The following is a 12831-nucleotide window of genomic DNA, read 5'->3' on the forward strand; positions in this document are numbered from 1 at the left end:
TTAAGACTTTTCCTTTTAGGTAACTAAAATAAAACAATGGCAACCAACAACTGGACGGTAATCCATAAGGACAGAACAAGAAGTTTGAAAAATAAAGATATTAAAATAACTGAAGACATATAGGTGAAATAGCTTCAATTTATTTTAATGTAGTCCGTATAACAACCTGTATACCTGAAAGGACATGACAAACTCTTTGTATCTCAAAGGGTCGTGCTTATTGGCTTACACCACAACCACAAACAACACCCAGTGTAAGAACAACTCTCTGTGACTCCGAAATGTATACTCAAAAAACACTCCAAACACAGTGCATTGACTCCACGACAGACATTACTTTAGCTTTCAATCTTATAATAGTGCAATGAAAGATAAAGTTAACAGGACACTGTACTTGGCATTAAGTCATCAGCACTTTCTAAGCTTTTATGCACCAAAATCTTATATTTGGACAATAAATATTAAGATAAACTATAGCAAGCACCCATACTCCAACCTAATGGAAATGCTATATGAAATCTTTATTTTGTTAGATTAAGAGGTTGCCTTTGGAGTTTTAGATCTCCAGTAGCGCCACGGAGCTGTTTTTCTAAGTAGGTCTCGTTTTTTTAATCAGCATGTGAGATTTTCTGCAATGTGCCAGCAAAGGCAGGAGAGAAAGAGACTGCGAGCCAATACACATGCATGTAAACAATACAGGATTTAAAATACTTTGAGGGGGACGAGGAAGGAAATACACTGTTAGACCTTACACACACAATGTATTTAGTGACTAAACACTGAATGTAAACATCACTTTTGTTTGTTTACACGAAACCTCCATAGGGGAATATTAAATTTTTTAATTCGACTGTACCTTTAAACTCTTGGTACGTCTCTCCCACTGTAAAAGCCCAGTTATTACTGTACGTCATGTATTGTAAGATTTACTTAATGGTTAAGTTTGAGTTGATTAAATTATATTCATTTAACAGGTACTCTCACATTATAGGATTATACCATCGTGTAGCTGTAGATTTGTTTACATGATTATCTGACTCAACTGATTATTGATCAGGCCTTTTTTAGCAGCATCTCTCCTGACTAAAGTATATCTATGTAAAAGAAGCCTGCCAGCCTGTTGGGTCAAGATGAACGACTGTAGATGATGTGCAAGTGCTGCATCAGTGCCTGGTTGTCTGTTGCCATGGAAACCGTCTGCTCCAACCTCCCATCTGGTCGGAGCTGAAACACTCTCGAAATCTGAGAGATGGGAACGAGCAGGTAAGGACAGACTGATTAAAGTAAGTTCCAAAGGAGAGCTGCTGATGTTTTGTGGACTGTGTGGTCAGTTATTTTACATGGATTTGATTCTAATGTATAAATGAAGTCATTAATATTGATCAATAAAATCAATTTTACCTTCTGTACATGCGGCTCCCTGGCAAAAGATGTTCTGGCCAGAGCCTGGCTCTGCAGGTTCAGCTGCTGCGCTGTCAGCTCTCCCTCCTCAATCTCCACTAGACCTGCACCAAAAAATAAATAAATAAATAAACCCAATCTGGACTCAAAACATGTGTGAAGAGCATGTGTGTTTGTGTGGACAATACTGTAAATTAGCCATTAAGAACTCATTATATTCACACTCTAATTCCAATTAAATTTTATACTGGTAAACTAATAATAAAAATTAATTTATGAGAATAATTTATTACCTATAATGCACAACTAAAGACAGCAAAGGCAAACAAAGTGGTGTGTGTAAATGATACGTATTCATGTGTATGCATCATTTTTGTCTGGAATATTTTTGCTCAATGGCCCTGAGTGAAGTCTAATCTAAGCAAAATACTTTCAGTCTATTCACATTAAGTGACTGAGCCTTTGCACATCTGGAATGAGCCTGTCAACTTTACAGCATATTCCAGAAATACAAGGTGGGGCCTGGTTAAAAACAAACAAACTACCTGAGTTCTGTGCGATGATGAACGCCACTCTGTTGGATCCCGGCTGCATTCGAATAAAGCCACATTCTCTGTGCAGAGGCTTCTTGGACTCAGCATGGAAGGCATTGAACCTGTCAAACACAGTAACAACAGGAATCAGGAGCAGGTTTTACTTTAGTACTGACAGAAAAGCCCAACAGTCAATTTAACACTTCAACTTATTGGGGATCAGGTTGACTAATACAGCCTAGTCACCCTAGTATAGTCATAGGTAATACCAAACATAATGTTTCTGTTACTAATCCCAAGCCTCACACTCTTTTAAATCACAGGAGAGAAGCTCAGGTGCCTTGTCTGAAAATGTTAAAGCAAGGATCCACCCTCTTAAAGAATGTATCTAACACAGTTGCTAGAACTTTTTGTGAGTAACACTGCTGCAAATCTTGTTTATCTGACCTCCAGCACCTTAACTTCTTAGCTCGGGTGTGGTTACAAGTGCAACAAAGTTCATCTCATACGTTCTGGGTGGGGTTGGAGGTGGAACAGGATTGAATGCTGGTGTAAAGGTTCTGTGTATGAGATTCTGCACAATAATTTAGCAGCAAACAATGATTTTCTAACTATAGTGGAATAATGGCATCCTGAGCAGAGAAAGACTAAACAAAAAAGATCTTACTGTTAACCATAAAAGTATATCTCTGTTGGGATCCTTTCCATAATGTTTCCATAATGTTAACGTAGGTTGGTTGCTGGCTGATGAGTAGAGCCAGAATATTTCGGTAAATTAAGGGTTTATTTAGACTAAACCAGAGTTGGTGATTGTTGGAAGTGGAAAGACTAATGAAGATGTCTGAATGTGTTTTATGATCTGCAAGGTAAAATGACTTGGTTGGTGGTTTTCTCAATGGTCTGGTGGACAGTAGCACCCATTTGTTTTGGTCTGAGATGCTGGCACTCTAGTGTGTGGCACTTTAGTGGCAGTGAATGTCACTTCCAGCTCCTTCAAGTGAATCTTTAAAGTCTGATTGCTCACGGAATAACCTACGTGAAGTTGATGACTGGTTGTCCCACATGGCTGAAGTTCAGTTTCTCTGTGTAGCGGAAAGGTTTTATGGTGGGAAAACAGCCCTCCCCAGGTTCATCAGACTCCCAGGTACCAAGAAGCCAGTCTAGAGGGAGGAGGGCTGGGTTCAACTCCACTGATGGTAAAACACACAAACACATGCAGTTTATGCTGCATTATCATGACAACAGAGAAACAATATTCTGTTCGAGGTGCTGTTGCCACAAATTTTGATTGATATTACTTTACATTAATACGTCGAATGTATGACTGAAGATTAATATTTGAGGTATTTCTTTCGCATTTTGACTTGTCGTAGCAGGAAAAGCACAGGTGTTACTAATAACATTAACAATTGCTCAGTGTCCCAGTAAGCCATGACAGTGAGAGTCTGAAGCTACCAAGTGTACATATTATCCCCTAAACGTACATATTCTTATAGCAGCGGGGGAAGTAAATGATAAATCGATGGATGGTATCTAAAATCTAAATTTGCTGTGATTGCTGGTCTCCTCTGTTAACAGTAGGAGGCACTAATGCTACGGTCTGCTCGAAATGTGACAAAAAGCAGAAGAAGACGATTCTGCGCAAAATACAGAGGAAGGTGACAGTTTTAAATAGCATATATACAATCGAAACTTTGCAAACATGACGCAGTCATCACAGGCAGCGATACTAGGGCTCACTCTTTGATATGCAAAGGTCAAACAGCACAACGTTACAAACAGCTCAGACTGTCCGGTGGTTTCAATTTGTTTACTTTCATGGAGGCTAAAGTTAGCTAACCTACGGTCGTTTTCACAGCTAACGCTAAATTAAATGAAAAGAGCTTCGAATAATTTTCAGTGAATTGTTTTACTGCTATAACTTTACTTTATAAGTAACGCTATTATAAACCAACAGAGTCGGTAGTTAGCCTTTGGTCACCATGACATTGTAGCTAATAGCTAGTAATGTTACATTTGACATTGTTTCTTGTATCTTATTCTTAATTGTTAACAATCATCCTACCTGTGTGATTTACAGGACACGCCATTTAAGAAATCAAACTGCAGTCAGATCAGTACAAATGCATAAAATCAGACGGAACTACAAAATTAAATGCCACTAAATTGATCATATAACGTTATAGTTACACTGCGACGGCGTTGATCTAGTTAGTATGACGTAGTTGAATTGGACAGCCAAGTCGCAGCAGGGGATCTTGGGATATGTAGTTTAGATGGTTAGGTACTTAAGATAGGCTGTGTCAAAAAACTTGAGTAAGTGGGGCTAACATTTTTTAAAAATTATTATTTCTTACTGTTACCACACATTAAGGCAGGAGAAGTGTTTGATCATATAAAGCACACTTTATTGACACTTGAATGAATCATATGACATTTATCTGGTCCTTTATTTAAAAACTAGCCTACTTATACAAGAAATGTACATGGCCTGTGTTTTATAATATCGCTGCAGTCCAAAGCACATAGAAATTCCTGAAATGAATGCACTTGTCTCTTAAGCCCTGCTCCTTTTGCAGTTCTTGAGAGCGTCTGCCAGGGCATGCAGTGCCAAGTCAGCATTAGTCTTCTCGCAGTTGTATCCCATCAATCCGATCCTCATCACCTAATGAAAAGAGAGGGTGAAAGTAAATTGCACTAGAGCCTGCAGTGACTCAGCATCATGATTCAGAAAACTGTAAAGACACCAAACCAATGACATTGCTCTTGTTATAACTTGAAATGGGTTTCGTCAGTCCGGTTTAAGTAGTGTTGTAGTGGAAATAAAGGTGACTAATATTTCTCATGGAAACGCATTATTCTATCCAGGACGATTTCCCTTTGTTCAGTGTTTATTTTAGGGGAAATTACTTTACATTTAGCTGACGCTTTTATCCAAAGCGACTTACAATTGCTATAGAGGTCGCACGCCTCTGGAGCAACGAGGGGTTAAGTATTTTGCTCAGGGACACAATGGTGGATGTCTCACAGTGGGAATCAAACCCTGGTCTCCCACACCAAAGGCAAGCATCTTATCTATGCGCCATCACCACCCCAAATTATTTTTTTAAACATTACCCACTGCTGCTAAGATGCTAAGACTGATCTTGAATAGCTACAATGAAGGTCAGCTGATGACCATGACTACAGTGCTAAAGGCATGGATTTGTCCACTGTACAGGTTTGAAGTACCAGCAGCAACTCACCATGCCGATGGAAGGGCCCAGGCCTCCAGTCATCTCCATCTGGTGGTGTTTCATGATGTAGGCAAGCAACTCTTTCCACTCATAGCCATCGGGGATGGCAATGGTGGTGACGGAGGGAAGCCTTAAGTCCTGCAAGACAGACATGTCACAAAATGACTGTGGTCACAACCAGGGCAACACTAATGAGGTATGCTGTCACAATAACCTGTCAGTCAGTTGTAGTGTAACATAAACAGTCCTGTATCTAAGAGATTTGATATGCAAGGATACTGTAATACTGATTATTAGTGTGTATTAAATGTGGAAGTTCTTGTACAGTGTTGTTTATCCTTTTTTCCTTCTTAGTTGTTCTTCTGCACAAAACACTACATTACCTAGCATAGTATTTTGTTTTATGTCCGTTTGAGCTGCACCATTAAATTAATCACCAACTATTTTGATAATCGATTAATCCCAAACACATCCAAATTCTCTGATTTCAGCTTCTCAAATGTGAATATTTTCTAGTTTCTTTACTTCTCTATAACAGTAAACTGAATATATTTGGGTTGTGGACAAAAGAAGACATTTGAGGATGTCTCCTTGGGCTTTGGGAAAAAATTATCAACATTTATCACAATTTTCTGGACCTGATAACTAATTGATTCATCGAGAAAATAATTGACTGATTAATTGATAATGAAAATCATCATTAGTTGCGGCACTAATGTCCACCTCACCCGCTCAGGGATGAAGAGCTTGAGACCCAAGTCCTCCAGTCCTCTGTACAGGTAGGCTGCCACCTCCTTGTGTTTCTTCCAACACTCCTCCAGTCCCTAGAGGGAGACAAAGATCAATCAGACAAGAAGTTAGACAAGGGCTGCTCCCAACTCAAAACTACTGCAATGTTAAGAGGCAAATTCAGAAAGTTATGTCCATTTTCTAGCACAATGAAAACCGCTTTTTCCTCACTTGGGATGTGATAGTGGTTTGAACAGAGAAGTTGATGCATTGCTGGCAATAAAAATGATTTCCATAATTAAAGGCACAGGCCACATTTTGTTCCTGTCACAAACTCCCTGCTGTAAAATAAAGACTGATCGCAGAAGGTCCTGGCATAAAAAAGGTTTAGACAAATATAGTGCAAATGTATAAAGACAACATAAACAAAGATACTAATTCTAAAAGTTGTGAATGTCTTTCAGTAAAGCAAAGTGATGAAATGTCCCTTTACCTTCTCAGCAACAATTGCCAGACTCTCTCTCAGGGCAAAGAATCCAGACACTGGACCAGTGTGATGGTATCTAAAACCCAGAGCACACGTTACAAAATATTCTCATACCAAACACTGATGTTATAGATGCTCTTGTGACAGACTGGTATGAACCTTTCCATCATAATGACAACCCTAAAAAAGGTTTTCAAAGCTTAAATGTATAAAAAACAAATATATTTTACTCTCATCAGTCAGTCACAATCCCAGTTGAAGAACGGTTTAGGTGGTATGAAGAGAATAAGGATACATTAGTTGGCTGTAGTGGACTTACGCTCTGACTGGTTCGCCATCACAACCCCAGTAGTTGGACAAATGTGTCATATCAAAGAGGTAGGATAGTGGTTTTGTTTTCCTGTTAAACATCTTGTGGCTGTGAAGGGTAACAGAGAGACAGTGAGATTCCCTCTTCAATTGCTTTTTGGTCTTAGTTGTGTCAAACTAGGCCTCCTAAATGGACACATGCCTGCAGGAACACCCCTACAGGGTCCTTTCTTACCATGCTCTGTCATTAAAGGAGATGGGTGCTGTGCCAGGAGGCGCATTGAGAGCCTTCTGAGAACCAGTGTACAGGATGTCAATATCTGAGAGCACAATGAGAGGCAGATTATATCAGACACAAGCATATGGCAGCAGGAATTTAATCCTTCATTATTGTCTTACTTTGCTTGTCCATAAAAATTGGTGCTGCACCAAGAGATGCGACCGTGTCAACCAGGAAGAGGCAGTTATGTCTGAGTGAGATATGAGAGTATGCAGTGAGAAATATGACGTAGTTGGTAATAACATCAAACCATTTATCTTGTGGTGTGTCTGAGGCTCACTTTCTGCATATGTCTCCGATGCCATCCACTGGGTGACAGAGGCCCGCAGAGGACTCTCCGTGTGTGAGGAAAAACAGGACAGGCTTGTGCTTTGCTATGGCCTACAGAAAGAGTTAAAAGGAGTTTAATCACATATATGTTGTCATTACTCATTACAGTGAAACTGATTGTGTTTCCCAGTTATGTATTCATCATAGTAGTTCAGCCATAGTTAGGGCTATGAGAATGTTATGGGTAAGTTATGGGCTGCTTCTGAGACATTGTGCCTACCTGTTCGATTTCCTTATTGCTGAAATGTCCTCCAGGTGTTTTTACCATTCTATGTACAATGGCACCTAAAGATAGATAGATAGATAGATATTGTAGCCTACATGTAGTCTTCTTTGGCCGCCCAATATATGCGTGCCTAAAACCGTGTGTAAACACGTACCCATTCTTTCTGCAATTTCTGCAACGCGCTCTCCCCAGATTCCGTTGATAGCAATGAGCACGCTCTCTCCGGGCTCCACCGTATTGAACACCGCGCACTCCATGGCCGCGTGCCCGGAGCCGCTCATAGCTATAGTCATGTTGTTCTCTGTCTGAAAGGCATACCGGATCCCTCGCTTGATGTCATTCATGATCTAAGAAACACAACGAAAATGTCAAATAAACGTTTTAACCTGTCTGTCACCGAGTGCATTCAGTGCTTTCAGTGGGTCTGTGCAATTAAGCACAAAAGATTGATCTTTTTTAAGAAAGTTAGAGCACTGACTTGTTTTAAATATATCATGAATAATTGGTGTACAAAGTTGAATATAGTCTAATAAAATAAATTAAAAAATAAAGTGTTTAAATTACCTAAAAATAAGGGAAGTTATTGTAATACTACTAAAAGTAACTATTCGGTAACCTATTCCAAGTTTTAGGATTACAATTAGACACCAAAATGGACCTGCGCCGCCAAAGTTGAGTTCTCGAGCCAAAATGCTTATTTCCACCTTAGATTAGGCCTAATTAGAATTTAATATATATTACAAGTCAGCATTGGAGCATTTACCTCATACATTTCTGGATGCAGGTGACCAATTATCGGCCTGGACCCTGCAGCTAAGACACGTGGAGGAACGTTTGAGGGTCCTGGTCCGAACAGGTGACGCAGTGGAACTTCCAGCGGCCGGAGCATGCAAGCCGGCGGCGGGATGGTGACGGAGGACATGGAGCGGTCCAGTCGCTGGAGCAGGGGCGCGCTCCTCGCGGCCAGCGGACTGTCAAGGGCCGCTGCTGCCTGCTGGGCGAGCAGCGCGCTCCGGCTGAACAAAGCCCGCTGCATCACGGCTGGTGTACTGGTTCCTGAGAAACCTGCAGCTAGTGAGATCACCACCGACAGATGAAGAGACTGAACCTGTGACTTTTGGGTGATCATTTAAACAAACTGGTCTTTGACCTGTTGACCATGTGACAGTGTGCCTCCCCTTATTACCAACCCTGCTCTTTATGGGTTAGCAATAAGGGATTTGGCGTGAAGTTATTATGGGAAAAAAGTGTATCATTTTGTAAATATTTGATGAATGGCTGCAGGTATTTTCACAGCATTTCAAGGTTTAAAACTTTTAAAACTTTAAAAACTAGAAAATACTCAAACTGCTTCTGAGCAGGTGGTTATCAAAGCCTCTTTCCCATTTGGATGAGACTATATTTGGAAATATATAAAACAAATCATGGTGAATTATTTAGTACACTTCAAATGACAAGCAAGATATTTTAATCTTTTCCAGGCCAGAATTTAAGAAGTCTTACCAAAGTAAAGACTCATCGGTGCATGTTGGTATTTGTTACAGTTTGGATCCACCAGGACTGTTTTTGTGACCGGTCTAGATCCAGAGCACTTGGGTCAACTCTTATGGAAAAGTGTACTTGGCAGCTTAGAACTGGTTTAGGTTAGTTTGCAGGTTTATTGATTTTTTCTGCCCCTTCAGTCACAGCAGCATTGGGTTTGTAAAGAGGTGTCTCCTCTCAGGGAGCCAATCTGGGGACAGACACACCCACACCCACCCACCTACACACACAGACACACACACGCATGCAAATCAATACTCATCATGGAAAATGGTTCAGTCTTATTGTCTTTATTGTTAAGGTTGGGTAATTTCCTGTCAGACTTTGTTCTGTTGAGTTTATAAGTATATAATAAGTGTAAGATGTAAGTTTCAAGTTAACAGTGGGCTCAAAAGTTTGATTAATGATTAAACTTTTGTTGCCTAGAAAACACAGATTGTGAAAAGATCTAGCTGAGACAGAACTGCAGAATGGATCACATTTTATTTGTGGAAAGTGTTGTCCACACACACACACACACACACATTTTTCTCAAGAGAAAGAGGATTACATTGGTGGTATTGTACGATGTATAATGGAAATTATTTAACAAAAGCAACTTCTGCAAGTTTTGATAGGACCTGTATGGAAAATGCACACGGCAGAGTTGATGAGGTGGTGCCATATGGTCAGAAACACTCCTTGATTTCAGGCATTGTTGTCAAGCTTTGAGGACCTCTGACTGGTCAGATTTTATTGTGTCCTTGTTTGGGTGACTTGTATCTGTATTTTTAGCTGCTCTGCTGAGATCATTTCACTCTAGATTCATTTTAGTGCCAAGTTTGTACAGAGCTGTCCAACCCCAGTGAGAAAGCCATATTGTTTAATGGTGCAAGAGTTGCTGTATTCTCAAAACAAAACATTACAGTGAAGAGTGAGCAGAAACAAGTTTATGCTCTCATTGATGAGTTCTGCTGGAGGTGAGCATTACTGTGGATCACCACATGTCACAAAATATCCAAAACATTGATATATTCTTAAGTTTTATGCTCAAAAACGTTTTAGTTTAACATCATGTAAATATCAACATCTGCCGGTTGTTTGTTTTAATGTAAGAACAGTTATTAATCATTGAAGTTGTGTTTTTAAGGATGTTAAAGATGGAAAGGGGTATAGGTATACCTACACCATTCAGTTCAAACATTCACATTAACTTTTTACTGTGATGTTAAAGATTTATTCTGATCAAGTGCTTTACTTTATAAATATCTTAACAAGCTGAATGGGAAACAAAAGCAAGGTTTTGCTAAACTTAAGAGATTATGTTTATTCTTTGCCCTTTCTCTGTAACTGAGTATTTTTTTTTTTATTTTTTTTTTTACTGTTTTTTCTTAGCTAGGAGGATTAAGGTGCCCCTCTCTGAGTCTGGCTGGGTAAATAATTACACCACTGGTAAATAAATGGGACCTGTGTTGATCTCTGAATGGCCTTTGCACTGGACTGAACACTTAAAATTGTACACAAACAAAGCAGGAGGAGGTATAGACAAAAAGAGAGAGAAAGAGGGGAGTCAATAGTGATGCCAAACAGCCTCAAAATGAGGTAAATATGGAAAAGGCCTTGGCCAATTCAAACTATCTCATCCTAGTTTAAATAATAAAGATGCTTTTAATTATTTTGTTTTTAATTAGAATTCTTGAATTTTAGAATATTATAAGAATGGATGAACATCCAGCTTTCACCGATATATTGGTTTCTTGTACATGTTCAACCTGAGCTTGAAGCTGGGGCAAGTCCCACAGCTGCGGGAAAACATCATGTCTGGTTCCTGTGCCTAAGACGCCACACCGTAAGGACAGGAACAGCTACAGACTGGTGGCTCTGACGTCTCATCTGATTAAGACATTTGAAATACTCGTTCTTGGATGACTTAGGGAACCCGTCAATGCAGTTTGTCTACAAGCCTACCTTCTCCACAGATCCCTCTCCCACCTGGAAAAAACTGGAAGCTCTGTGAGGGTCATGTTTTATGATTTCTCCAGTGCTTTTAACACCATCCAGCCTACGCTGCTGAAAGACAAGCTGGAGTACGCTGGAGTACGCTGGAGTAGATCTTCACCTGGACTACCCTGGACTACCTCACCAACAGACCACAGTTCGTGAGGATTAAGGACTGTCAGTCTGACACGGTGGTCTGCAGCTCGGGGTTCCACAAGGAACAGTATTGGCACCCTTCCTTTTTACTCTCTATACTGCAGACTTCACCTTCAACACCTCAGACTGCTACCTCCAGAAGTTCTCTGATGACTCGGCCATCGTTGGTCTCATCTCTAATGGGGATGACAGAGTGTACAGAGAACTGAATTGGGACTTTGTGGACTGGTGCAATCAAAACCACCTCCTTATCAATGCAGCAAAGACTTGGGAGCTGGTGGACTTTCGCAGGAGTAAGCATGTCTCCACGGTACCTGTGAACATTCAGTTTTATTTTATTTTTGTTTTATTTTTGGTAATTTGTTTTATAGTTGTAAAAATATAGTTTTTTGTTTAAATTTTAGGATTGTTTAATTTATTTTTTATTTTTGATATTGTTAGCATTATGTTTAATGTCACTTATCACTTTACTTTATTCCATGCTATCCACTTGCTGCTGTAATGTTGAAATTTCTCACCTGTGAGACAATTAAAGGCTGATCTTATCTTATCTTCCATAGCAGGTCTATTATATGAAATTCTTTCACATTGTTAGTCATCGGTTTAATTAATAGTAATAGTAATAGTAATAAATAGTAATGGACGCTATAGATTAAAATGCTGGATTAGGATGACACCAGTAGTCATTTCTCAAGCAAACATCCACATTTTTTAAGTTGAACTCATAAAATGTATCTTTATTTTATAATGTCCTCACCGTGCGATTACATTTTTTAAATCTGAGCAGAAGATCATCAGTCAATCATTACATTTTACTTAGAACTCAGCAAAACAATCACAAGGTTCACCTACTCCCTGAACTGAATATAATATAATAATAAAACTAGATTTTGACACAATGATTCTACGGCCACAAAAGTACCTACTAATGCAGGATACGCCTTTGTTGATATTGTATTTTAGCAGTGCAAATGTGCACTTAACATACCAGGAACCAGCTGACACACAGTGAACCTGGAGCCCCTGGGACCTGGGACAGGTGCCTGTTTTAGCCCACTTGGCTTTGAAAAACACATGGATGAAAAACCCAACAGGTGCTCACAACAATGGAGAGTCTGACTTGACAGATAGACTGTCCCATTCTTTTCCTGACTATTTGAGTTTTACTCTCACTCTAAACCTCTAACCTCCCATTTTCGCCCATATTTGTGTCTCTCTCTTTGGCCCAACCCTGGGCCCAACCCTGGGCCCAACCCTGGGCCCTCCCTCTCCCCCTCCCTCTCCCCCTCCCTCTGCTTCTACTCCGCTGTGTCTCTGTGCTGCATTGCTCTGCCTCACGGCTGCCGATGATGCTGATGCTGATGTCACCACCGCCTCCCAGCATCCCTGGCACAGCAGCGTCGCCATTTTCCCTGCTTCCAGACTGACTGACAGACCAAACAGCCGGGCCGCTGGAGCAGCCCGCACCCATCCTTTCAGATTATCCATCTGGCCCTCGCTCCTCCCTCCCCCCTGTCGCCCACTCTGATTTCTAATTGACGCACCGCTGCCATCAACACTCCAGTCCACCCAGTGCTGCTGCTGCTGCTGAAGCCGAGGCCGATTCCCTCTTTCCTTCCCCGGCG

At 40.4% G+C, this 12831-nt stretch overlaps 2 protein-coding genes and 1 long non-coding RNA gene across 3 annotated transcripts; 1 reads left to right on the top strand and 2 right to left on the bottom strand.

Annotated features, from left to right (window-relative positions):
* Positions 1-120: 120 nt before the first annotated feature.
* thap4 (THAP domain containing 4) lies at positions 121-4171 on the bottom strand. The gene is made up of 5 exons (XM_046052750.1): positions 4000-4171; positions 2971-3124; positions 1947-2056; positions 1402-1505; positions 121-1242 (listed from the first exon to the last, which is right to left on the bottom strand). The coding sequence occupies exons 1-5, from the start codon at positions 4022-4024 to the stop codon at positions 1126-1128; spliced, it is 510 nt and encodes a 169-aa protein (XP_045908706.1). The 5' UTR covers positions 4025-4171; the 3' UTR covers positions 121-1125.
* A 149-nt stretch (positions 4172-4320) lies between these two features.
* Positions 4321-8598, bottom strand: agxtb (alanine--glyoxylate and serine--pyruvate aminotransferase b). Its single transcript, XM_046052749.1, has 11 exons — positions 8295-8598; positions 7686-7878; positions 7526-7590; positions 7256-7356; positions 7095-7165; positions 6931-7015; positions 6706-6804; positions 6393-6462; positions 5899-5994; positions 5180-5308; positions 4321-4599 (listed from the first exon to the last, which is right to left on the bottom strand). Exons 1-11 carry the CDS (start codon positions 8565-8567, stop codon positions 4492-4494), a joined length of 1290 nt encoding a protein of 429 aa, XP_045908705.1. The 5' UTR covers positions 8568-8598; the 3' UTR covers positions 4321-4491.
* Positions 4999-10727, top strand: LOC123972968. Its single transcript, XR_006825514.1, has 3 exons — positions 4999-5366; positions 5907-5949; positions 8316-10727. It is a non-coding gene; the product is annotated as an uncharacterized LOC123972968 (long non-coding RNA).
* Positions 10728-12831: the final 2104 nt, after the last annotated feature.

The sequence above is a fragment of the Micropterus dolomieu genome, linkage group LG06 (genome assembly GCF_021292245.1).
Source record: "Micropterus dolomieu isolate WLL.071019.BEF.003 ecotype Adirondacks linkage group LG06, ASM2129224v1, whole genome shotgun sequence".
NCBI classification, from domain to species: Eukaryota; Metazoa; Chordata; class Actinopteri; order Centrarchiformes; family Centrarchidae; genus Micropterus; species Micropterus dolomieu.

What these genes read in the sequence shown, in the direction of transcription:
- agxtb (XM_046052749.1), bottom strand. Translation starts at nt 8,567, where the DNA reads ATGCAGCGGGCTTTGTTCAGCCGGAGCGCGCTGCTCGCCCAGCAGGCA. An exon ending in AGAAATTGCAGAAAGAATGG is followed by an intron (nt 7,591 to 7,685) that starts GTACGTGTTTAC and finishes ATCTATCTTTAG; the next exon opens with GTGCCATTGTACATAGAATG. An exon ending in AGCTCTTCATCCCTGAGCGG is followed by an intron (nt 5,309 to 5,898) that starts GTGAGGTGGACA and finishes TCTGTCTTGCAG; the next exon opens with GACTTAAGGCTTCCCTCCGT.
- thap4 (XM_046052750.1), bottom strand. Translation starts at nt 4,024, where the DNA reads ATGGCGTGTCCTGTAAATCACACAG. An exon ending in CAACCAGTCATCAACTTCAC is followed by an intron (nt 2,057 to 2,970) that starts GTAGGTTATTCC and finishes TGTGTTTGACAG; the next exon opens with GTTCAATGCCTTCCATGCTG. An exon ending in CATCATCGCACAGAACTCAG is followed by an intron (nt 1,506 to 1,946) that starts GTAGTTTGTTTG and finishes TTTTTGGTGCAG; the next exon opens with GTCTAGTGGAGATTGAGGAG.